The 27,001-nt window shown below is 39.2% G+C and overlaps 2 protein-coding genes across 9 annotated transcripts in view; one reads left to right on the top strand and one right to left on the bottom strand.

The window, feature by feature from the left end:
• The window catches only part of ALG14 (ALG14 UDP-N-acetylglucosaminyltransferase subunit), a 307,938-nt gene that overhangs the window by 200,936 nt on the left and 80,001 nt on the right, over positions 1 to 27,001 (bottom strand). The window lies entirely within an intron of this gene.
• TLCD4 (TLC domain containing 4) overlaps positions 1 to 27,001 on the top strand; it is a 94,911-nt gene that overhangs the window by 14,195 nt on the left and 53,715 nt on the right. For 6 of the 7 annotated variants that reach the window (XM_074001101.1, XM_074001095.1, XM_005542644.5 and 3 more), the window contains 4 exons: positions 17,087 to 17,252; positions 22,229 to 22,318; positions 24,895 to 24,953; positions 26,333 to 26,427. In XM_074001101.1, the coding sequence (XP_073857202.1) occupies positions 17,098 to 17,252; positions 22,229 to 22,318; positions 24,895 to 24,953; positions 26,333 to 26,427 (399 nt within the window). In that variant the 5' untranslated portion in view covers positions 17,087 to 17,097. The remainder of the gene's footprint in view (positions 1 to 17,086; positions 17,253 to 22,228; positions 22,319 to 24,894; positions 24,954 to 26,332; positions 26,428 to 27,001) is intronic. The other variant, XM_074001105.1, reaches the window with a different exon arrangement.

The raw sequence follows: 27,001 nt of genomic DNA, 5'->3' as shown, positions 1-27,001 counted from the left end.
TTATGTATACGTGTGCTATGTTGGTGTGCTGCATCCATTAACTCGTCAGTTACATTAGGTATCTCTCCTAATGCTGTCCCTTTCCCTTCCCCCCACCCCACAACAGGCCCCTGTGTGTGATGTTCCCCTTCCTGTGTCCAAGTGTTCTCATTGTTCAATTCCCACCTATGAGTGAGAACATGCGGTATTTGGTTTTTTGTCCTTGCGATAGTTTGCTGAGAATGATGGTTTCCAGCTGCATCCATGTCCCTACAAAGGACATGAACTAATCTTTTTTTATGGCTGCATAGTATTCCATGGTGTATATATGCCACATTTTCTTTTTTTTTTTTTTTTTTTGAGACGGAGTCTCGCTGTGTCGCCCAGGCTGGAGTGCAGTGGCGCGATCTCGGCTCACTGCAAGCTCCGCCTCCCGGGTTCACGCCATTCTCCTGCCTCAGCCTCCCGAGTAGCTGGGACTACAGGCGCCCACAACGGCGCCCGGCTAATTTTTTGTATTTTTAGTAGAGACGGGGTTTCACCGTGGTCTCGATCTCCTGACCTTGTGATCCGCCCGCCTCGGCCTCCCAAAGTGCTGGGATTACAGGCGTGAGCCACCGCGCCCGGCCTCATGCCACATTTTCTTAATCCAGTCTATCATTGATGGAGATTTGGGTTGGTTCCAAGTCTTTGTTATTGTGAATAGTGCTGCAATAAACATACGTGTGCATGTGTCTTTAGAGTAGCATGATTTATAATCCTTTGGGTATATACCCGGTAATGGGATGGCTGGGTCAAATGGTATTTCTAGTTCTAGATCCTTGAGGAATCGCCACACTGTCTTCCACAATGGTGGAACTGGTTTACAGTCCTGCCAACAGTGTAAAAGTGTTCCTATTTCTCCACATCCTCTCCAGCACCTGTTGTTTCCTGATTTTTTAATGATTGCCATTCTAACTGGTATGAGATGGTATCTTATTGTGGTTTTGATGTGCATTTCTCTGATGGTCAGTGATGATGAGCATTTTTTCATGTGTCTGTTGGCTGCATAAATGTCTTCTTTTGAGAAGTGCCTGTTCATATCCTTTGCCCACTTTTTGATGGAGTTGTTTCATTTTTTCTTGTAAATTTATTTGAGTTCTTTGTAGATTCTGGATATTAGCCCTTTGTCAGATGGGTGCATTGTAAAAATTTTTTCCCATTCTGTAGGTTGCCTGTTCACTCTGATGGTAGTTTCTTTTGCTGTGAAGAAGCTCTTTGGTTTGATTAGATCCCATTTGTCGATTTTGGCTTTTGTTGCCTTTGCTTTTGGTGTTTTAGTCATGAAGTCCTTGCCCATGCTTGTGTCCTGAATGGTATTGCCTAGGTTTTCTTCTAGGGTTTTTATGGTTTTAGGTCTAACGTTTAAGTCTCTAATCTATCTTGAATTAATTTTTGTGTAAGGTATAAGGAAGGGATCCAGTTTCAGCTTTCTACATATAGCTAGCCACTTTTCCCAGTACCATTTATTAAACAGGGAATCCTTTCCCCATTTCTTGATTTGTCAGTTTTGTCAAAGATCAGATGGTTGTAGATGCGTGGTATTATTTCTGAGGGCTCTGTTCTGTTCCATTGGTCTATATCTCTGTTTTGGTACCAGTACCATGCTGTTTTGGTTACTGTAGCCTTGTAGCATAGTTTGAAGTCAGGTAGCGTGATGCCTCCAGCTTTGTTCTTTTGGCTTAGCATTGACTTGGCAATGCGGGCTCTTTTTTGGTTCCATATGAACTTTAAAGTAGTTTTTTCCAATTCTGTGAAGAAAGTCATTGGTAGCTTGATGGGGATGGCATTGAATCTATAAATTACCTTGGGCAGTATGGCCATTTTCACGATATTGATTCTTCCTATCTATGAGCATGGAATGTTCTTCCATTTGTTTGTGTCCTCTTTTATTTCGTTGAGCAGTGGTTTGTAATTCTCCTTGAAGAGGTCCTTCACATCCCTTGTAAGTTGGATTCCTAGGTATTTTATTCTCTTTGAAGCAATTGTGAATGGGAGTTCACTCATGATTTGGCTCTCTGTCTGTTATTGGTGTATAAGAATGCTTGTAAGTTTTGCACATTGATTTTGTATTCTGAGACTTTGCTGAAGTTGCTTATCAGCTTAAGGAGATTTTGGGTTGAGATGATGGGGTTTTCTGGATATACAATCATGTCATCTGCAAACAGATACAATTTAACTTCCTCTTTTCCTAACTGAATACCCTTTATTTCTTTCTCCTGCCTGATTGCCCTGGCCAGAACTTCCAACACAATGTTGAATAGGAGTGGTGAGAGAGGGCATCCCTGTCTTGTGCTGGTTTTCAAAGGGAATGCTTCCAGTTTTTGCTCATTCAGTATGATATTGGCTGTGGGTTTGACATAAGTAGCTCTTATTATTTTGAGATACGTCCCATCAATACCTAATTTATTGAGAGTTTTTAGCATGAAGGGCTGTTGAATTTTGTCAAAGGCCTTTTCTGCATCTATTAAGAAAATCATGTGGTTTTTGTCTTTGGTTCTGTTTGTATGCTGGATTACATTTATTGATTTGCATATGTTGAACCAGCTCTGCATCTCAGGGATGAAGCCAACTCGATCATGGTGGATAAGCTTTTTGATGTGCTGCTGGATTCGGTTTGCCAGTATTTTATTGAGGATTTTTGCATCAATGTTCATCAGGGATATTGGTCTAAAATTCTCTTTTTTTGTTGTGTGTCTGCCAGGCTTTGGTATCAGGATGATGCTGGCCTCATAAAATGAGGTAGGGAGGAATCCCTCTTTTTCTATTGATTGGAATAGTTTCAGAAGGAATGGTACCAGCTCCTCTTTGTACCTCTGGTAGAATTCGGCTGTGAGTCCGTCTGGTCCTGGACTTGTTTTGGTTGGTAAGCTATTAATTATTGCCTCAATTTCAGAGCCTGTTATTGGTCTATTCAGAGATTCAACTTCTTCCTGATTTAGTCTTGGGAGGGTGTATGTGTCCAAGATTTTATCCATTTCTTCTAGATTTTCTAGTTTATTTGCATAAAGGTGTTTATAGTATTCTCTGATGGTAGTTTGTATTTCTGTGGGATTGGTGGTGATATCCCCTTTATCATTTTTTATTGTGTCAATTCGATTCCTCTCTCTTTTCTTCTTTATTATTCTTGCTCGCAGTTTATCAATGTTTTGATCTTTTCAAAAAACCAACTACTGGATTCATTGATTTTTTGAAGGCTTTTTTGTGTCTCTATCTCTTCTGTTCTGCTCTGATCTTAGTTATTTCTTGCCTTCTGCTAGCTTTTGAATGTGTTTGCTCTTATGTCTCTAGTTCTTTTTATTTGTTTCTTTGGCTTGGTAAATAGCACATCTTCTGCAGTGACATGCTTATTTACAAATGACTTAGAGTTTGCAGATAGAGCGTTTTACATGCTAGAGTGTTAGGGCTACTGATTGTGGTAAATAATCAATCGGTACTTCTGCAGTTGACAAGAATATTAAAGTATAATTACAGGTTATACATGGAACTTTTGAATGTATATCATGTTACAAGGAGTTTACAGTAGATAAATATACTCCATTTATGATGGTACTTTTTGCTTTTGGACATATTTGGAAGTAAGATACTTTTGAAGTCAATATACTTTCATGCTGTAATACTATGGTTGTCAGTTCAGAAAATTCTTTTTCTAGTATTGTGATTACCCTGGTAAAACAAGGAATCTATAACACTAGCAGAATGGAAAACACATGTAAGAGTATGTCTGCTATTATAACTGTGTTATTTAAGATATTAATTGAGCGTAAATTACGTGGAAGACATTGTGTTGAGCATGGAGATTTAATGGTGAGGGGAAAAATGGCCATATTTCCCACCCTTATGGGGCATACATTCCACTTTGAGAAGGAAACATCTGTTTAAGTCTCAGCTGTAAAGGAGAGGGACATGCAGCATGAGGGCAGATAATGGGGGAATTAACCTGTTGACAGAGCTCAGAGAAGAGAGCTGAAGAAGCATGGGTGTGAACTTGGGAGTGGAAGGGTATGGATGGGAGTTAGGGAATAGGATGTGCACAGGCCTTGTGGAAGAAGGGAATGTGGCATCTTAAAGGAAGAGAAAGAAGGCCATGTTAGCTGGAATGCAGTGAGGGTAGGTGCCAACTGAGGCTGGAGAAGGTGAAGTCCTTCTCGTAAGAGCATTGAGAAACAAATGAAGGTTTTAAGTTGAGGGTAGGTAAGGAAGTGACATGATCAGAGATGGCTTTTAGAAAAGATTCCCCTGGAACCCTCCAGTCTGTTCTTCACTCTAAGGAGACCAGTTTAGAGACAGTCCAGAAATGTGATGGTAGTAGCTTGAGAAGAAAATGCCTTTTTGATAGTTATTTAAGAAGTATAGGCCGGGCGCGGTGGCTCAAGCCTGTAATCCCAGCACTTTGGGAGGCCGAGACGGGCGGATCACGAGGTCAGGAGATCGAGACCATCCTGGCTAACACGGTGAAACCCCGTCTCTACTAAAAAATACAAAAAACTAGCCGGGCGCGGTGGTGGGCGCCTGTAGTCCCAACTACTCGGGAGGCTGAGGCAGGAGAATGGCGTGAACCCGGGAGGCGGAGCTTGCAGTGAGCTGAGATCCGGCCACTGCACTCCAGCCTGGGCGGCAGAGCGAGACTCCGTCTAAAAAAAAAAAAAAAAAAAAAAAAAAAAGAAGTATAATCCATTGGACTTAGTGGTAGATTGGATATGGTAGCAGAGTTGGAAGGTGCAGAAAGCAAGTTATCAAGGGTGACTTCTGGGTTTCTGGCTGTCAGATCTGAATGTATGGTACAATGGGTTGGCTATAGTTTGTCCCCATCAAAATTCATGTTGAAATTTGATCTGCAATGTATTGATGCCTAGTGAGAGGTGTTAGAATCCTGGGGGCAGATCCGTCATGAGTGGCTTGGTGCCACTCTTATAGTAGTGAGTTCTCGTTCTGGCAAGAGTGGATTAGTTCCTTTGAGAGTGAGTTATTATAAAGCCAGGATGCCACCCAGGTCTTGTCTCTTCACACATACCTGCTTCCCTCTTTGACCTTCTCCACTATATTATGACGTAGCACAAAAGTTTTTGCCAGAAGCTGTGCCCCTTGAACTTCTCAACTTGCAGAATCGTGAGCTAAATAAACCTATTTTCTGTATAAATTATGCAGTCCTGGATGGGTGTGGTGACTCACACCTGTAATCCCAGCACTTTGGGAAGCCAAGGTGGTTGAATCACTAGAAGCCAGGAGTTGGAGACCAGCCTGGCCAACATAGTGAAACCCTGTCTCTACCAAAAATCCAAAAAATTAGCTGGACGTGGTGACACACATCTGTAATCCCAGCTCTGCTGGAGGCTGAGCAACAAGAATCGCTTGAACCCAGGTGGCGGAGGTTGCAGTGAGCCGAGATTGCAGCATTGCACTCCAGCCTGGGTGACAGAGTGAGACTCCGTCTCAAAAAAGAAAAAAAAGAAAAAATAAATTATGCAGTCTCAGATGTTCTGTTATAGCAACACAAAACCGACTAAGACATTTGGTGAGAACCATTCACTGAGATGAAGAACCTAGCTGAGGACCAAGTTTAGGGGTCAGGTTATGAGCTTGGTTTGAGATGCCTTTGAGACACTGTGTAGTAATATCAAGTAGCAGTAGGCTATATACATTAGCTCAGAGGAGAGATCTAGGATGAATATTTAAACTTTAGATTTTTCTACATCTAAGTGGTAACTGAAGCCGCAGTTATAGGTGATATCACATAGGAAACAAATAGATAGAAGATGGTCTGGAGTCTTAACTCTGTTACTATTTAGTGGCCGGGTAGAGGAAGTGTGATGTTATGGAAGTACAGGAAGAAAGCATTTCAAGGAGAAAATGGTCAGCATCTGATGTTGCGGAGAGGTCAGGTAACATGAAAGCTGCACATAGAAGTCATTGTTAACCTTAGCAACAGCTATTCCAGGAGAGTGATGTGGATGGGGACAGGAGTGGAGTGTGGTGAAATGTCAGATGAGAAATGATGATGAAATACAGGCGAATATTTCTAGACCTTTGTCTGTAAAGGAGTGGAGAGAGAGAGAACACAAATGTAAAAGTTCAAGCAAGAGAGAGAAACTTTATGTAAAAAGAGGATTGAAGAAGAGGTTGTAAATCTGTTGATTTTTGTTTTTGCTGAGAACTTGAGCCTGTTTAGGAGCCAATAGAAAGGCCATTTGAGAGGGAGAGAGTAAAGGATAACGTGGAGCAAAAGATTCCCAAGAAGGCCAGAAAGGATGGATCTAAAGTGCGCAAGTTAGAGAGGTTGACCTTAGGTGGGAAGACAGATAGTTACAGATGGAGGTAGATTGTATAGTTGGTAGTGTGGGATAGTGAATGTTTTCATACGTTGGCTTCTACTGTTTTGTGAAGTAGGATGGGGGTCATCTGCTGAGAATGGGGTAGATGGATGGTGTTTTGAAAAGAATAGGGACAATTTGGGAATTTTATTGTGGATTCTGAGAGGGTTGGTTGGAGTGGCAAATGGTTGGAGTGCAGGGTAGTGTTGAGGGCTGTCTGATCCCTCTGTAATTCTCACACACTGGCTTCAATCTCTTCTGGTGTGTGACTTTCTGCAACAGAGCTCTGATTGTTCTGTATTGATTGCTGAGTAAATAGTTGGGCATATCCAGGATTAGGATTTTGTCAACTGTTGGCAATGGAAAGGGAATTTGGGTATTAGAGTGCTGTGGAAATGATGGACTTTGGAATGTAAGCTGATTAAAGAGGGATGTACAAGCAGGATAGGGCTAATGGGTTGGGCAAAAGTTGAGAGGTCAGTGGACTGATAATATTGTAATACTGCAGAAGCTTAAAGGAAAGAAGGCCCTGGTCAACAAAGGGAATACTTGAAGTGTTATTTTGGAGGCAGAAAATGATGCGTAGGGGACAAGAAAGGTTCATGGGTGGGTAAGGTGGCATGGAAGACCTGCCATTCCAGGTGAAGATAATGGACTGAGTTGTCTAGGAGATGTGGAGCCATCAAATGAGCAGGAAGATGGCAGGGCTTGACGACATCAGTGAGCTAGGGCTAATGTCTTTGAGTAAGCAGAAGTGATTGGGAGATTAGAATATAACAGTGAGGAAAGGAAGAGGTGGTGTAACTGAATGGCAGGACCCTAAAAAGGATATGGGTGTTTGCAGTGGACAGGGGACTGGAGGAATAAGGCCTGAAGCGGGACAGGTACCAAGGCCCTCTCCTGACTCCAGTGTGAGAGACTGCTACTTGAGAGGGTTGCAGGAGAAGAGAGGCCGAGGATATGACACTACTTTCTGGGTGTAGAGCAGCAGTTCCGAGGGACCCAGTGGAAGGTTGTGGGCGGTGGAGAGGGTGATGGACTGGGAAGGAACTTTGAAGCAAAACAGAGGTACTCAAGTGGTAGAGGATAGATCTCTGCAGTGGGCACTGCCTACATTTTAAGTGTTGACTGATGAAAAAAGGCATGAGTTAGGGGTCTAGGACCTGGTGGCTGTAGGATGGTTTTGTTTTCCTTGACTAGAGTGACAACAGGCCCAGAGGTTGTATGTCCTGTGTGCTGCTGGAGTTGGATGACGGTAGAAGCAGAGACTGGGTGCACACCATATGCTGAGTACTGTTCTAAGTGCCCAAGAAACATTATATCATTTATTTCTTACTACAACCATGTCAGGCTAGTACTGTTGATATCTCTGTCTTACAGATGAGGAAACTGAGGTTCTGTTAAGGCAAGTTTAGTAATTTTTCTAAGGCTACGCAGCTAGCAAGTGGTAGAACTGAGACTCAAAATCAAGAGTTTGGGCCTATATACTTCCCATCATGGTATATATACTTAACATTTCCTTCTCTGTGAAATTATGGTTTTTAACATAACTGAGAGAATGTTGGGAAGTTAATGGAATAGGAATTGTCTTTCTGATTACCAAAATTAAGTTCAATTCTAGACCCCAAATCTTGTTTCTAGAGTCCTCTAAAGGTTAGGCTAGGGCCCCCGCCTTCTGCAGACATCTCTCCCAGCTGTTCTTTTACCACTTCCGTGATAGACACTTGGACACTTCTAAAGGGTTAGAGGGTGGTTAAGTTAAACTGCCCACTTGTGCAATTTTGAGTAATGCAGAGTAAGTTCCCGCTCTTATTTTTTTGTACACTTTTTTTTTTTTTTGACTTAGAGTCTACCTCTGTTGCCCAGGCTAGAGTGCAGTGGCCTGATCTTGGCTCATTGCAACCTCCGTCTTTCAGGTTCAGGTGATTCTTTTGCCTTAGCCTCCCGGGTAGCTGGGACAACAGCCGCATACCACCACCACGCCCGGCTAATTTTTGTATTTTTAGTAGAGATGGGATTTCACCATGTTGACGAGACTGGTCTTGAACTCCTGACCTCAAGTGATCCGCCCGCCTTGGCCTCCCAAAGTGCTGGGATTACAGGTGTGAGCTACCACGCCCAGCCACAACACTTCTTTAAATGTTCAAGGAATGCTCTCAAGTTTGTTTTGTTTTGTTTTTGAGACAGGGTCTCACTCTGTCACCCAGGCTGGAATGCAGTAATGTGATCTCCACCTCCTGGGCTCAAGTGATTCTCCTACCTCAGCCTCTGGGTAGCTGGAATTACAGGCGTGCACCACCACATCTAGCTAATTTTTGTATTTTTTTGTAGAGATGGGGTTTCACCATGTTGCAAAAGACTGATCTTGAACTCTTGGGGTCAGGTGATCCACTGGCCTTGACCTCCCAAAGTGCTGGGATTATAGGCATGACCCACTGAGCCCAGCCTGCTCTCAGGTTTTCAAGTTGTTGTTGTTTTTTTTTTTTAAGAAATCTTATTCCCAAGATAACATTATTCAGCCTCTTAGCTCTTTACGATATGATACTATTTCTAAAGATTACCATCTTTACACCACTCTAAAGGTACTTTGGTATGTAATTAATTGGGAGTATATGGGACTGATACTTGATCAAAAGATGCACATCTATTCTTTCTGAGTATAAATGAGCCTGAAATTTGTTTTTTTGTGTGTGTGTTTAGTATCTTCAATTTACTGTTGTCTTTCATTAATTTGTGTCATTTACAGTGCTAAGGTCTTGTGTGTATGGCTATTATGCCAAGTCCTATACTTTGGTATTGCCTTTAAAAGTTTTATTATATTTTGCCTTTATGATTGGGATTCATTATTTTAGGTAATAAAGATAATTTCAAACCTGATTCTGTTAACTTAATGTATTTGCTGTCTTTCCCACCTCTGTTATATGCAGCTTAAGTAAACATACAAATATTTACAAAAAATATTTACTAAAACAGGACCAAAATAGAGAAAATCATATAAAATATCAGGAGATATTTCTCAATTCTATTTTGGATCATTAATTTACATGCTGCTTCTAGTTTTCAGCTAGCTCTTGGGCTCACTAACTTTGTTAATCTAGCCACTTCTTATTTTTTTTTGGTATTATTCATAAGGCTATCATGAGAAACTTTCAGAACTTTGCTGGAATCAAGGTATCCTTCACTTGGTATTCTCCAATCTACTAGGATTTCTTGATCAGTTATTTGTAGAGGTAAGGTATAGGAAGGAATCAAGGATGACTGAGCTGTTCCAGGTTGGAAGATGGGGCAATGTTGTGGGTGGCCGTGTCATTCATTGAGGTATGGCACCACGGAGAAGGGCTGCTTGGGGTTAAGTTCAGCTTGGGCCAAGTAGAACCTGTGGCACCTCCGGATGCCCAAATGGAGCCCATCCAGAGGGTGGCTGACCATTCAGGGCTGGTGCATGGGGGGTGGTGAAATCTAGTTGCACACAGTATAAGCAGTGTTGAAGGTGCAGGGCACATAGCCAGGCAGAACCTATAGTATGCAGAGAAGAGGTTCAGGTAGTGGGAGTTGCGGGGAGGTAGTAAACATTGCCAAGTTAAAGGTGTTTATGCCTGATCGCCTTCATTTTCTTGGTCAAATGGGAAGAAACCTCATCTATTTTAAGAGGGAGAACTGGAGATTTGAGAGCAGTGAATATTTGGAATCAATGTGGGAAATAGGAGAGAGGGAGCTTACCAGGGATGGGAAAAGGAATGCTAAGCATAAGTGGAGCATTCTTCCCACCTTCCCCCTTCTTTGCTGCCCTTAAATACAAACACACAGACCCTTCACCCTTCTTTTTGGGGATTTTTACTGCAAAACACTCCAGCAGTGGCTCTCACTGGGGGATTATATTAGAAAATGAAGGAGTGGGGTTATGTATGTGCATGGAAGTGGCACTGGTATTTTGACATTCTCTAAGGAATTTACAAAGGAATCACAAATGGGGGAAATGAGTGAGTGATTGTGTTTTGGTGGGGAGGGGCTGGTAATCCTAACCTCACTTAGTAGAACTGAGTCTTTTTTTTTTTAAAGTCAATTTCCTTTAAAATTGCCCCTTTCTCCCTTCCTCCCCTCATCCCCTCTTCCCTCCTCCTCTCCTTCCTGCTTTCCGTCCTCCTCTCCTTTTCTCTTTCCCTCTCTCCCTCCCTTTGTTTCTTCTCTTTCTTTTTGAAACAGGGTCTTGCGCGGACACCCAGGCCGGAGTGCCATGGTACACAATTATAGCTCACTGTAACCTCGATCTCCTGGGCTCAAGTGATCCTCCCATCTCTGCCTCCTGAGTAGCTGGAACCACAGGAATGTGCTACCACAACCAGCTAATTTTTCTATTTTTTGTAGAGACGGGGTCTCATTAATGTTGTTCAGGCTGGTCTTAAACTCCTGGCTTGAAGCAGTCCTTCTACCTGGGCCTCCCAAACTGCTGGAATTACAGGCATGAGCCTGGCTGAGAGCTGACTCTCTTGGGCTCCAGCCTCAAAGCATCTTATTGGGATTTTCATAGAAGAGAAGATGTTCTCTTGGTTTACCTCGAATACTTTTGGATACCTTCTCACTGTTATGTGTCACCTCTCCTGGGCATTTATTCCTTGGAAAGCAGGGAGCGTTCCCTTAGCACCCTGCACTTAGCACTTCATGTGGTGAGGATCAATTTCTTTGTATCCCTACTGACTGTAAGCATGTCTCCCTATATTGTATTCCAGCACAGTGCCTGACTCATGGTGGACCAGAGACAGATGGATGGACTGTTTTTTGATGTGAAGACTGAATCAGCCCTGGCAGTGCTGTTTCCCAGGGCCCTGTCTCTGGGAGTCCTCCTGCTGGAAGGGAAGGGCTGTCATAGCTGATAGTTAAGAAATGTACAGTCACGCATTGCTTAACAATGGGGATACATTCTAAGAAATGTGTCCTTAACACAATTATATCATTGTGTGAACATCGTAGAGTGCACTTAACACAAACCTATACAGAACAGCCTACCACACCCATGGCTATATGACATAACCTGTTGCTCCTAGGCTGCAAGCCTGTACAGCATTTACTGTACTGAATACTATAGACAGTTGCTACACAATGGCAAGTATTGTGTATCTAAACATAGAAAAGGTACAGTTGAAAATGTAGTATAAAAGATTAAAAATTGGACCAGGCACAGTGGCTCATACCTGTAATCCCAGTGGTTTGGGAGGCTGAGGTGGGAGGATCACTTGAGGCCAGGACTTAGAGACCATCCTGGGCAACATAGTGAGACCCAGTCTCTACCAAAAAAAAAAAAAAAAAAAAAAAAATGAGCTGGGTGTGTGGCTACGTGGGAGGCTGAGGTGGGAGGATCACTTGAGCCTAGAAGTTTGAGGTTACAATGAGCTATGATTGCACCACTGCACTCTAGCCTGGATGACAGAGTGAGAACCTGTGTCCAAAAAATAAAAAAATAAAAAATAAAAAATGGTACACCACCTCTGTGGAGCAATTACTATGAATGGAGCTTGCAGGACTAGAAGCTGCTTTAGGTGAATCAGTGAGTGGTGAGTGAGTGTGGAGGGCTAGGACATTACTGAACACTACTGTAGGCTTTATAAGCACTGTACATTTAGGCTACATTAAATTGATTTTAAAAATTTATTTCTTCAATAAATTAACCCTAGCTTAGTTTCTTTTTTATTTTATAAACTTTTTAATTTAAACTTTTGATTTTTTTTGTTTTTTTGAGACAAAGTTTTCGCTTTTGTCACCTAGGCTGGAGTGCAGTGGCATGATCTTGGCTCACTCCAATCTCCGCTTCCCAGGTTCAAGCGGTTCTCCTGCCTCAGCCTCCGAGTTGTTGAGACAACAGGCGCGTGCCACCACGCCCAGCTAATTTTTTGTATATTTTGTAGAGACGGGATTTCACCATGTTGTCCAGGCTGGTCTCGAACCCCTGAGCTCAGGTGATCCACCAGCCTCGGCCTCTCAAAGTGTTGCGATTACAGGCATGAGCCACTGCGCCCAGCCTTTGATTCTTTTTAATAACACTTGTCGGAAAACAAACCCATTGTGCAGCTGTAGAAAAAGATTTTCTTTATATCCTTATTTTATAAGCTTCCTTCTATTTTTAAAATTAAATTATTATTTTATTACTTTTTTGTTAAAAATCTAAGACTCAGACACACACATTAGCCTAGGTCTGCATAGGGTCAGAATGATCAATATCACTGTCGTCCACCTCCACATCTTGTCCCACTGGAAGGTCTTCAGGGGCAGTAACACACATGGAGCTGTCATCTCCTAAGAGAACATGCCTCCTTCTGGACTACTTCCTGAAGGACTTTCCTGAGGCTGTTTTACAGTTAATGGTGTGTGTGTGTGTTTTAATAAATAGAAGGAATACACTGTAAAATCATGATAAGTATAGTGTAGTAAATGCATAAGCCAGTAACATAGTCATTTATTATCATTATCAACTATTATGTACTGCACATAATTGTATGTGCTAGACTTTTATATGACCGTCAGTGCAGTAGGTTTATTTACACCAGCATCACCCCAAACACGTGAGTAATGTGTCGCACTACGGTGTTATGATGGCTATAGCGTCTCTAGGTGATAGGAATTTTCAGCTCCATTGTAATCTTTTTTTTTTTTTGAGACGGAGTCTCGCTCTGTCGCCCAGGCTGGAGTGCAGTGGCGCAATCTCGGCTTACTGCAAGCTCCGCCTCCCGGGTTCGCGCCATTCTCCTGCCTCAGCCTCCCGAGTAACTGGGACTATAGGCGCCCGCCACCACGCCCGGCTAATTTTTTGTATTTTTAGTAGAGACGGGGTTTCACTGTGGTCTCGATTTCCTGACCTTGTGATCCGCCCGCCTCGTCCTCCCAAAGTGCTGGGATTACAGGCGTGAGCCACCGCGCCAGGCTCCATTGTAATCTTATGAGACCACCATTGTATATGTGGTCTGTCATTGACTGAAACATTGTTATGCAGTGCATGACTAAATTTCAGACCTTTTCATGTTTTTCCCTACTAAGAAATCAGTGTCAATTAAAGTTTGTGTAAACCATCTTGAATGAAAAGTATAAACATTATTTCATTCAGCAGGTCTCTGGAAAAGTTTCTTTGATGTCCGTAATTCCTGTGAATCAAGATGGACTAATTATATTGTAGAGTTCATGTCTAGACATTCTTGTAAATTGCTACACATGTATTTCCCTTATCTGTTTGAACTGCTCTGCTCTAGGCCAAATAGTATCCTTCTGCCAGCTTCTAGCTACCTGTAGAGGTATATGAAGTAGGTCTGCTTTTCCAGTATTACTGTATATTCCTGTACTTAATAATCACCAAACTCTTAAAGGCCCTTAATATATGTTAGTAATGAGCATCCTTTGGTTTTATCACTTTTTACCATTTTTCTTGCCTGATTCATGCATTAAAGTGAATGAACAGGGGTAGCTGCTTCTTAACAGAAGCCTTGATTTTCTGGGGAAATTTGTAAAGATCTCTAGATTAGTTCTTGATTTGGCATGACTGATTAAGCAAGCAGCTGTTTACTAAGAGGCAAAGCTGAGAGTAGAACAATTTAATTGGCTTCTATCTGTTGAGCTTTTAATGGAAGTCACAGCTTGAATATATGGAGCTCTTTGTTTTTAAATGAAACATTTTTTCAAAGGGAGACTCTCAACATATATCCAAAGTCTTACCTGAAAATAATTCTGTTCAAAATATAATATTCATCCAGTAAACTCGATTTTGTGGGGGAGAGGGGATGATACATTTTTTAATGGTGAATTATTTGAGTGCTTTTAAATACATTAGTTAAATGAACAATTCATAAAATGGATAAGGTATGATATGTTTTATGACACCTTTTAACATTCATGAAATAAATGCTTTGTATACATTGAATTTTAACAAACTAAATGAGCAGCCCATGCCCCCCTGCTGCTGTAGGATCAGCAGAGAGCATACAAAAGTCTCCAGGGCAAACCTCCTCACATTTAAGATTAGATTCTCCATTCTCTTCTGATTACTGATTGTATTTTTTTCCCAATTTTGTGTCCATCTGGCCTCCAGATACCTATTTGCTTTAACCTTAGAAAAGCATTATTCTCCTTACATCCCACTTAGCAAATTATGGTGCTGCTTAATTTATGTACAAAACTTTTATGTATTGTTTGGTTAATATTAAACCTAGGCTAAAAGGCCACAAATTAAAAATTTAATACCCAATAAACATATGTTGAATTAAAAAGAAGTAAAAGAGCAGTAAAGTTAATGGAGTCTCATAGAGAAGAATTGTAATATCAATATTTTTACCAAGCACGTGCACGCGCGCGCGCACACACACACACACAAAGAATGAGGAAAGAATTCATTATAGGCATATGAATTCTGTCGGAAGGGGCCCTGTGGGAGACTGATTCTTATTACGATATCCTGGTCGGGAGGGATTATGAAGTGGGGTTATTGCTAGTACAGTCAATGACTTGGCTTTTCTCTGGTGAATTGACTTCAGTAGGTGACTTTATTTCTTTGCATTAGGCAGCTGGAAATGTATATTGATTTATTTCCTTTTCATTTGAGGATCAGCTCTATCAAAGATGGAGCCATAGAAATGCTATATTTGCTGGATATGAGCAAATGCTTTAGTGCCTTTTTTTTGGGTCTGAATATTCCTAAGATTTTTAGGAGCCAAATAAAGTTCAGCTCAATGAGATAGAAAACACACTTTGAGTGTGCATATATGCATAGTACTGTTCTTTCTGCTAACTTGATTGTTGAGACCTGAAGCTCTTTTATAAAAATCTTTTTTTTTTTTAAAGGGATAAAAGCCCTGCAGGCCTTCTGCTCCAAGAACGTGTGTGATTGAAGAGCATGTTTTTAAAGTTAAATTCTCATTTGTGCAGTGACAGTGTTAGCGGTGGAGGGTGTTCAGGTTCTTGGCATTTTGAACAAAGTATTGGACAAAATGCACAAACAAAGCAAGGAAGGAATGAAGCAACAAAAGTAGACATTTATTAAAAATGGAAGTACACTCCACAGGGTGGGAGTGGGTTCTTCCATAGAGGCTCAAGAGCCCAGTTACAGAATTTTCTAGGGTTTAAATACCCACTACAGGTTTCCCATTGGCCACTTATTGTACACCCCATGCAAATGAAGTAGTGGCCCACAACCAGACTGATTGGTTGAGGAAAACAACCAATCAGAGGCTGAAGTGAAATTACAAAGTTACACTTCTAGGCCGGGTGTGGTGATTCAGGCCTGTAATCCCAGCACTTTAGGGCGCTGAGGTGGGCGGATCACGAGGTCAGGAGTTCAAGACCAGTTTGGCCAACATGGTGAAACCCCGTCTCTACTAAAAACACAAAAATTAGCCAAGTGTGGTGGTGTGTGCCTGTAATCCCAGCTACTGGGGAGGCTGAGGCAGGAGAATTGCTTGAACCTGGGAGGCGGAGGTTGCAGTGAGCTGAGATCGATAGCACCACTGCACTCTACCCTGGGGGAAAAGCAAGACCCCATCTGGGGAAGGGAATGGGGGGTGGGGGGGAGGGGAAGCTACACTTCTGTGCAAAGGAAGACTTGGCTGGCAGTTAGATTGGTTGGGGAAAGCAATCAATCAGAGGCTGAAACCAAGTTATAAAGTTGCACTCCTGTGTAAACATCTGATTGGTTCTGGAAAGCAATCGGAGGTACTTTCAGTTTTCCATTTGCCACTCAGAAAAGTGGGGGAGGGGCTTGCAAAGGAGGTAACCTCCAGTTATATTGTTACTTAGGTGTGTAAAGTTGGGCCTTTCTGTTTGATTTAGTTCTAGGAAGTCAGTATGAATCAGCCTTAGGTTCCCCGCCTCGAGACCATATTGTCTTGCCTCAGCAGTGCTATGGCTCTTTTCTAAGACTGTGATCTTAAGATTTTCATTTTGTTTTAAATGTTGTTTGTCCTTTATGGAATTATTTTTTGTTTTGTTATTGCAGGCAGTGTTAATTCTATGATATTTGACTTGATTGTTTCTTAGAAATTATGTAACCAACTGTTTCATATCATAGATGAGAAATTGAGGAATAAAGAAATCAGGTGATTTGTCCTACACTTAATTGAAATATTATTAAAAGAATACTTTTTACTGATAGTACTTGAAATTCCCTGTTAATGTTAAGACTTAGATAATTTTGAATATCATGATGTTAAAATTATAAATGATGGCTGGGCGCGGTGGCTCAAGCCTGTAATCCCAGCACTTTGGGAGGCCGAGACGGGCGGATCACTAGGTCAGGAGATCGAGACCATCCTGGCTAACACAGTGAAACCCCGTCTCTACTAAAAAATACAAAAAACTAGCCAGGCGAGGTGGCAGGCGCCTGTAGTCCCAGCTACTCAGGAGGCTGAGACAGGAGAATGGCCCGAACCTGGGAGGCGGAGCTTGCAGTGAGCTGAGATCCGGCCACTGCACTCCAGCCTGGGCGACAGAGCGAGACTCCGTCTCAAAAAAAAAAAAAAAAAAATTATAAATGACACCTATAATATTGAGATCTTTAAGATAATAGATTTTTTCTTTTATTCTGAATACAAACATAAGATACATGACAAATAGATGGTAAAGGTGAAGAAATATACAAAAGGCCAAAAATTCTTAGTTTCTTTATATTCTTACATTTGTTCTAAATTTTAAAAATTTCTAAAATTACAAGACATTTCTTAAAATAAAAAAATTTACTCTAGGTTTATTATGAGATAACAATTTATAGCTGTCATTTATCTTAACAGGTTGAAGAAATATGGAGATCAACACAAAACTGTTCATCAGTGTTATTTGTACCAGCTTTTTCACCTTTCAGCTTCTTTTCTACTTTGTAAGTTACTGGTTTTCAGCAAAAGTTTCTCCAGGTTTCAATAGTCTCAGCTTCGAAAAGAAGATTGAATGGAACTCAAGGTAAAGCATATGAAAATGTAATTGATGAAAAGAAACTAGTTTATGAGATAAAATTATTTAAAATATTTCAAAAAAGTATTTCATTTAGGGTCTAATGTAAGGCCACATTTTTATTTGATCTTAGGAATAAAAGGAAAAACAAGTACATGATCTCATGCAAAAAAAAAATTTTTAAGAATTGATATATTGAAAGATATTAGGATAAATTTATTTAAGTTTCTGAGGAAGTGTGTGAAGATGAAGTAGACTCTAGTGAAGATGAAGTAGACTCCAGCTGACTGTGGATGAGTACTAGTACTTTCATGTTCTTTGAAATATTTATAACAAAAATATTCTTTGGAAATGAAGATGGAAGAAAAAATTAGTCGTACTTTTGAGTAGCTTATACCATACAGCATTGGCCAACTTAGCCAGACCTGGGGCAGTTAAACGCTATACACCAGGGAACACAGTGTACAGTCAGCGCATATGAACCTTTTAATGAACTTTGCATTATAATTTAGAACCCTCCAGCATTTATTATTTTGTTACATAATTTTAAAGTAAAAATTTCTTTTTAGTTTTTTTTAAACAAAAAAGTAAATAGAGAAAGAATTAGACATCTGTTGATATAGAAATCTGAAGTTTTATTTTTTATTTTTATTTTTATTTGTTTATTTTTTTGAGACAGAGTCTCATTCTGTTGCCCAGGCTGGAGTGCAGTGGCGCAATCTTGGCTCGCTGCAACCTCTGCCTCCTGGGTTCAAGCGATTCTCTTGCCTCAGCCTCCCGAGTAGCTAGGATTACAGGCATGCCCCACCACGCCAAGCTAATTTTTGTGTTTTTAGTAGAGACAGGGTTTCACTATATTGGCCAGGCTGGTCTTGAACTCCTGACCTCAGGTGATCCACCCACCTTGCCCTCCCAAAGTGCTGGGAGCCACTGCACCCTGCTAGAGTTTTAAAAAGTTGGTTGCAGTTTTTTTTGTGTGTGTACAACGTATTAATCTCACAAGATTTCAAATACAAAATGGCTCTGATGACTGCTTCACTTGCTTTAGAGCATTTTATGTCCCTAGACATCACTGTGCATTTGTAAACCTCAGTGAGTCAGAGCAGCCATGGCCATATTTTTTGTTGTTGCTATTTAGTTGAAGTTAATACACTTACCATAAAATGGATTCAGCAAGTCTCTAAAGTTTGCTATAATTATCTTTCATTGAAATTTTCTTTTAAAAGTCAAGAAATTCTGTCAGGATTGAGTGTTTGAGAATGGTCATATCTGATTTGAAATTCCCTGTCTTTCTTTGAACCAAATTGTTTTGCAGGCATCTACTTTTGTGATTCAGACTGTGAATTTAATAAGATTCTAGTTGTTTTCTTTTGCACTTTACAATGATGTATCAGGTTCATACATGCCAAAGTTCTTTTCACTCAAAAAGCAAGATTTATTTCTCCACATATTTTCAAAAAATAAGCAGTATGATTATTTTGTCTTAAGACTAGCACAAAAATATTGTTCAAATATGTTATACTAGAGATACCATTACTTTAAAAAATCTTTTCTAACATATGAAGATAGATGGAATGGTAGGAAAGAGAAGGGGGTACATACATTCTCTGATTAAATTTTGAACTATTTTCATTTCCTCTTTACTCTGGTTAGGATAGGTAAAGGCATTTGAATGTTGGGTAGCTGCAAGTCAAAGAAATAGGGAAGGGTACAGAGAGATAGAAGCCAAGGTGAAAATGAAATGAACTTGAAAAATATTTTGCATTATCTAGTCTTATCACTGCCATTCTATGACACAGGAAATACCATTTGGGAGACTGAGTTTCTATTTGAAAAGGAGTCTGGGATTATATAAAATTAATTTAGGTATTCAATGGTGCTTTTCTTTCAAGTTTGCTCCTGCTTGTCACTCCAGCGTTGTTTACATAGGACTTAAGCTGTGTGGTGGAGAAGTGCAAAGTAGGAAAAGGAGGCTGTATTTTGAGTAAAGTATGTATAAATGTCTTAAAATTCAGCCTTCTGTATGTTTGAAACATACAGATAAACACACATAATTCTTTCTAGTAATCAGGAAAGAGTCTCTAAACAATGAATGGTCTGAGCCATCTAGTATAAAAAGAAATGGAGGAAAAAAAATTACTGGAAATGCCCACTTGAGAGACAGCAGTTTAATTACAAGTGAGAAATTGTTGTACTCAATTGTTACTTTTTCTGAAACTTTTTCTGAAAATGTATATACTTACAGGTGTTATATCTTGTAAAAAATTTTCTTAATTATATTCAGTTTCTTGCCTATCACATCGAAAGTCTTATTGTGTTAAAATACTACTAATTTTTAAATGTTTCTCTAAAATTTAGCTCTTTTTGACTGAGCTATATAATTTCTGTTGGCAATATTTGCACTACTTGTGATTAAATTAAAATTGCTATTCTAAAATGGCCATTAATCATTTCCTTAGAGTGCTATTTCTCTACATGCACAAACATTTCTTTTCCACCCTCTTTGAAAATAAATTGAAATATTTTATCTTGGGTATCATCTTGGAGTTTTTTTTTAGATACTAAGGAATCTAAATTTTCCTTTGCTAGGAATCTAATTTTAAATAATAAAATACAAAATTTTTATTAACAGAAGTTTCTGAAACTATAGTATAGACTTTTAATACAGAATAGTGTATGAGTAAGGGCAGGGTATTTGTTTTTCCTTTTCATTACAGAGGGAGATATTTGACCGGATCAAGTAACATTTAACATTTCTATACTGAATCATACACTATTTCCGTCAGCTGAGGGCTTAGAATTTTCCACATAACATCTCAAAAGAGAAGTGAATCTGAGGCCTGAGAGTCGGAAATACAAAGTTAGGTTTTTTCAAAAGGGAGCTTTCTGACTATGGTTACCAAACAGTAAAACAAGTTAGTGAGAGAGATTATATATATTTTTTATTTTATAGAATTTTTGAATAGCAATAGAGAGCTGGCTGTATGACCATTTAGATGGAGTATTTTATTTGATACCAAGGAATTTAATTTTTTTTTTTTTTTTTTTTTTTTGAGACAGAGTCTTGCTCTGTCACCCAGGCTGGAGTACAGTGGTGTGATCTCCACTCACTGAAACCTTTGCCTCCCAGGTTCAAGCGATTCTTGTGCCTCAGCCTCCCGAGTAGCTGGGATTACAGGCGTGTACCACCATACCAAGCTAATTTTTGTATTTTTGGTAGAGACAGAATTTCACCATGTTGACCAGGCTGGTCTCAAACTCCTGACCTCAGGTGACCTGCCCACCTTGGCCTCCCAAAGTGCTGGGATTACATGCGTGAGCCACCATGTCCAGCCAAGGAATTTATGTTTTTATCCTGTGCTCAAATGGAATGCAGGTGTGCTTGGCATGAAAATTAAATTAGACTTGTAAACCAGATAAATTTGATTAATTATTCACATTTCAAAATGATTCTTAGATATTATAAATGATACTTGGTCAATGCCTTTAAATTAGTGAGAATCTTTGCTCATTTAAAATATGGCTTGATTTAGCATGATATATCTATTTTGTAACACACTATTAGGTCAAGTATATTGGTTTCTCAAGTTACAATGAAATTTTCTGATACCAAACCTAACGTTAGTTGATATGTTTTACTTACTTTTAAAGATTTGGGATCATATTGTAGAGAAAACTTTATTACACACCAGTAATTTTTAGAGAGAAAACTTTGCTGTACCTCTCATTTTTTATCCTAATGAAAAGAAGCTTCATTACTTGTGAACTTCTCGGTAAAGATGTGAGAAATCTAAAATTGTTGGGTAAAAAAAATTTATTGTATGGATAAATACAAAGTATCCTAAATAGAGTTCTTTAACATAGAGCTTGGGAATTAGTCAAATCATTAAATTTATTAACAAGATATATTCATAGAAACTATGATTTTTATGTTAAACTTATTCCTTCTATAAAAGAAAACTTGACCTGGATCTTGAGAACATTGTGCTTTCACTTGGGTGTTTCTTTTAAAAACAAATTTTCTGTATAAATTCATGGTCCTCAATTTGTCTATTTAGAAGTGCTTTCATAATAATGATAATGAGGGACTAATAATAGCTACCCTTGCTTTCTTACAAATTTGTTACAAGAATCAAGTGCAATAGTGCATATCAATGTACTTTAAAAACTGAAGTCTCTCAAGATAATACATCTTCATATCATGATCCATTCGAATTGTTTTAAGGATATGGAGTTTGTTAAAGCCAGTAGATCTGGAAGTCATTCCCAGATGATTGGAGCAGGAAACTTATCTCGTATTGATGCTGTTGGGGCTGGAGGTTGGAGCCAGAGTACAGGGTAGTGGCCTTGCCGGTTGCCATCTGTCTGCACAAAAGTCTGTCAGTCATTGTCATGTGTGAATCTATCTGTCTTAGAACTTTTAACCAAGAAGTGATTTACCAGTTCTCTAGCAGGAAATTGCAGGCCTTGGTATCTTCCTCCTTCTTTATTCCAAATTAAAGCTGTGGCCTTTGGATTTCTAAATGGGCAATTTTGCATTACTCTCTGTTATACTCCACCCCTATATATAAATGCTTCCAGGTACCACTTGTTAAGAATGTTCTGTGTAGGCCGGGCGCGTGGCTCACACCTGTAATCCCAGCACTTTGGGAGGCCGAGGTGGGTGGATCACAAGGTCAGGGGATCCAGACCATCCTGGCTAACACAGTGAAACCCCGTCTCTACTAAAAATACAAAAAATTAGCCGGGTGTGGTGGTGGGCACCTGTAGTCCCAGCGAATCGGGAGGCTGAGGCAGGAAAATGGCATGAACCCGGGAGACGGAGCTTGCAGTGAGCCAAGATCGCTCCACTGCACTCCAGCCTGGGCAACAAAGCGAGACTCCGTCTCAAAAAAAAAAAAAAAAAAAGGAATGTTCCGTGTCTTGTCAGAATTAAATTTTATTGCAAAGAATCTAAACTTTGTGTGTATTTTGTTTAATTTCAGGGTAGTATCCACATGCCATTCTTTGGTGGTTGGTATTTTTGGCCTGTACATTTTCTTATTCGATGAGCCTACTAAAACTGATCCACTTTGGTAAGCTGTTTCTTTTTCTAAGATTGCCAATTTCGTTTATGTTTGGATATCAATTATTTATAAGAACATCACTTACTTTAAAACAGAAAACATTGATGGTGTATGCTTTGTTAAAATGCTTGTGCTCAGACATTTCAGCAAAGTGCATTTAAATGATTTATTTTAGATTTGAATACAAATGGAGGCCATTTTGCCTTAGTGTAGCAATTGTTATCCCAAACAAGGAGAATATGATGATAATTTAAACATTTTTACTCTGTTAATGAGTAAAGCCAAGTTATTGTAATCACGATTCTGAAGAAAAATAAATCGTTATTGAGATAGAGTGGTCAACTTGGATAATATCTACTTAAGACTTTTTTATCTCCAATTTATGTTTGATTCATTGTTTGATATCAAAGAGATGAAATGAAAGTTACAGATGGCCATGTGATAGGAATTTAGTATCACAGGATTTGAAACGCTAATGTACTAGTAATAATTATGTTCAGCAGTAATAGGATAACATGTAAGATGGTTCTTTTAGAAAAATTTAAATGTGATTCCAATGGCAGAAATTTCGCAAACTGTTTCCTGGTGTTATATGAGAAGGCTTAGTTCAGCTCAGTTTGAGAGAGCAGGCATGTTTAAAGAAGTGATGCATTGACATGTGGTGGTTGTGGGCTCCAGGGGAGGTAGGGCGATTAGCCTGGTCTTTTGACCGCCACCATTTGACTGCAAGGAGGTTTTTCTATTCATAAATACAAAATGATTCCCATAAGAATAATATCAGTATTGATATATTTTCATGGGGATGCTGTTTTTCAAAGAGAATTAATTTAGTGAATTTAATTCCATGACTAGGTTTTTATATAGTCTACCTACAAAATTTCTAGCTTTTTAAAAATTTTAATTTTAATTTTACTAACATGACCATCAGCAAAATAAAACCAATTCTTTTGGGAAGTAAATTTCATAACAAAGATTTGATTCATTGTTCAAATTTTGCCTTATCAAACTTTAACATAATTTTTCATATTTTTGTATTTTATGTCATGATTTATTCCAGGTCTAATTTTCCTGGTTGTATTTATAGATCAAAATTTGTAAAGAAGGCAAAACTTATGCTAAATCTTTCTGTTAAATATTTGTAGTTCAGCTATTTTAGTTTGTGTTAATTTCACTAGTAGTTCACATTATAAACCAGATAAAGGACTGATAATTTGTACTTGTTTCTTGAAGCAAAAGTATAAATTGTAGGACCTTGGTATGTATAGGGGTTGAAACAGTAGAATTAAACTGTCCTGTTATGATTATTTCCTTATCATGGAATGAGAGGCAAATCCTTCCAGTCATCAGTAGAATGATGGTGATACTATGTTGCCTCAAAATCAGAAGTGGACTAGATGATTGTTGTTGTTGAGATAGAGTTTCACCCTGTTACCCAGGCTGAGGTGCAGTGGCACAATCTCAGCTCACTGCAACCTCTGCCTCTCAGGTACAGGTGATTCTCCTGCCTCAGCCTCTTGAGTAGCTGGGACTACAGGTATGTGCTACCATGCCCGGCTAATTTTTCTATTAGTAGAAATGGGGTTTCACCATGTTATGCCAGATGGTTCTCAAACTCTTGGCCTCAAGTGATCTGCCCACCTTGGCCTCCCAAAGTGCTAAAATTACAGACATGAGCCACCACATCCAGCCTCCTGACTAGATGATTTTTTGATACTGAGTCTCTGATTCAGAATAAGGAATTTAAAGAAATTAGCATCTGGGATTCCACTTAAGGCTTTTTGCAAACAAATCATGAAAACACATTTATAAATTTCATTATGTTTTGGTAAAATTATTTTAGTAAAACTTTTAGCTAATGTATGTAAGAAATTATAGTATTCATGTAGGTAACTTAATACATTGGAGTGGCTTGTAGTTGGCCCTTAGGTATACTCTAAATCCATTATAAATGCCACTGGTAGTATGAAGGATGACTCTCCAATTTAAAACAAAACAGATGCAATGCTGTGCCCCTGGATTGTGGGATTCTGGGAGTAGTTATAAAAACTTAAGTTTGGAAAATGCACTGGGTACTCAGTCATCCCCAGGAGGTCTGTTCCTAACACTGGGGACCTCAATATAGATTGGCTTTAGGTGCTTTAGAAGATTTCAGACTAGTTTGAATTCTAAATATAGATTGGCTTTAGGTGCTTTAGAAGATTTCAGACTAGTTTGAATTCTAAGAGTTGATTTACCCTCAAGGAAATTTTGTATACTTCAGGGAAGGTAGAGTAAAATTCATGGAAGGCATGGGCTCTAGAAAATCTCTTGATGAAAACAATTAATCTTGAACAGGAAGGCTACTAAATTCCCTGTGGGTTCAGATTATCCTGGGAATAGCATCTTTCTGCTAACACCAGTACCACATGATGCGTCACAGTTCGGCTAAACTGTCATTGTGTGTTTTGCAATTTTATTCGAAGATGACAGCTTGCCATTGGAGAATCTATAGAAAGCAATTTCATTATGTTTCAGTCTCTATAGAGAAAAGAAGTAGCAGTTACCTATAACCTATATACTTTAAAAAGGAACCTTTTTTTTCTCAGGGGTGGTCCATCACTTGCAAACGTGAATATTGCTATTGCCTCAGGCTACCTCATTTCTGGTATGTGAGATGTTATTGTCTAATTGTTTGTAAACTACTCACGGAATTATGCAAAGAATACACAGTCTATGCTTTTGGTTTATTTGAGACAGCCTTTAGGACGCATACAGAGGAAAAATGTACCTGTCATGATGGTAGAACATGAAATATCTTTTCATGAAATGGCTTTCTGGTTCTCACTTAAGATCAGAGTTACAGAGTGATGCCTCAAACAACTGAGACCTAGACATTTTTTATCAGCAAGGATATGGTGCCTCTTTGTCCTAATGAGGCTCTTAAGTGTAATGACTGTGAAACTAACGAAGTTTAACTTTTAGGGTCCCTCACTTGCAGGAGTTCTTGAAATGTGTTCCAATAGTCATGGTTTTGTGTTGTTTTTGTAAAATTTGCAGAAGTAAGCTTTTTTATTTGTTTTTCTTTTTAATAGTTTTTTTTTTTTTTTTTTTTTTGGTGGTGTCACTATTTTGAATTAGTATTTAATTGCATTACTTTATTTTATTTTATTTATTTATTTATTCTTTGAGACGGAGTCTCGCTCTGTCGCCCAGGCTGGAGTGCAGGGACGCAATCTCAGCTCACTGCAAGCTCCGCCTCCCGGGTTCACGCTATTCTCCCGCCTCAGCCTCCCGATTCGCTGGGAATACAGGCACCCGCCACCACACCCGGCTAATTTTTTGTATTTTTGGTAGAGACGGGGTTTCACTATGTCAGCCAGGATGGTCTTGATCTCCTGACCTTGTGATCCGCCTGCCTCGGCCTCCCAATGTGCTGGGATTACAGGCGTGAGCCACTGCGCCCGGCCTCTTTTTTATTTTTAAAATATTTTTTGTACAATTTGTTTTATAAATGAGTTGGTCATTTTGTACCTTCCCTATGACCATCTTATCTCTGTTCGAATTATTGTAGTGACAAGAATCAGTCACTTAAGCTTATTTAAAATTATTTCTATTCAATAATATTTTTTGTTTATTTTAACTCTGGAAACAAGTTATTCATTTATGCTTTCAACAAGTATTCTATTACATATGATTAGGTTGGTACAAAAGTAATTGCAGTTTTTGTGGTTAAAAATAACGGCAAAAATTACAGTTACTTCTGCACCAACCTATATGCCAGGCCTTGTGCTAGATTCTGAGGGTCTAAAGATGCTCATAACCTGGCCCTTATCTTAGAGGAGCCACGGAAGAGTGGGTGAGACAGGCATATAGGAGCAGAGATTTTATGGTAAAGTACATAATCAGACTAACTGAGGGATGAACAAAGTGCTGTGGGCTCAGAGTGGACAGTGATGAGTTGGCAGGAGAAAGAGTTGAATACACTTGGAAAAACAGTGCAACTTTCTTCTTATGTCATACCTTACTCACTTGTCTTTCTTACAGATTTGTCCATTATGATTTTGTATTGGAAAGTGATTGGTGACAAATTTTTTATAATACATCATTGTGCGTCCCTGTATGCATACTACCTTGTACTGGTGAGTTCTAGGATTTTCTGTAGCCTAACTAGTAGACAAGATTGGGAATAGTGATGTAAGGGTGAACATAAATTAAACATACAATTCTTAGTTTTTAAAGACCATCTCCAGATGCATTCAGGGATTGCTTTTGTGATATGCTATCTTGTGTATTAACTAAAATAATAACTTTGTGTGTCTGTGTTGGTGTGTCTGTTTGTATTCATAGATTTTGAGACAGGCAGATGACCCTAATTCTTTGAATTTCCATTTAAAACCTTCAGGACTGTGTAGCTATAGATATTTGTCTGTATTTCTAGATGCATTTATGATTTAACAGCAAAGAGTATGAGCCAGCGAAAATATTTCTTTTCTGTTTAATTCCATGTGCAATTACATATACATCCATAATTACATTTAAGTAGTTCGGAGCAGTGGAGAAATCTTGCTCAGACTTTATCAGAATTCAAAGACCAAGGTTAATAGAGGATTCTTCCAAAAGATCTCAGGCAGTAAAGCATATTAAATTATGTATCTAAAATTTCTATGTATAGATTTGTAAACTAGCAACTTTATATTCCTTGTATGTTTGTTA

This window comes from Macaca fascicularis, chromosome 1 (genome assembly GCF_037993035.2).
Source record: "Macaca fascicularis isolate 582-1 chromosome 1, T2T-MFA8v1.1".
Classification (NCBI taxonomy): Eukaryota; Metazoa; Chordata; class Mammalia; order Primates; family Cercopithecidae; genus Macaca; species Macaca fascicularis.
The sequence above is the reverse complement of the archived record's forward strand: the minus strand, read 5'-3'. Positions and strand labels throughout refer to the sequence as shown.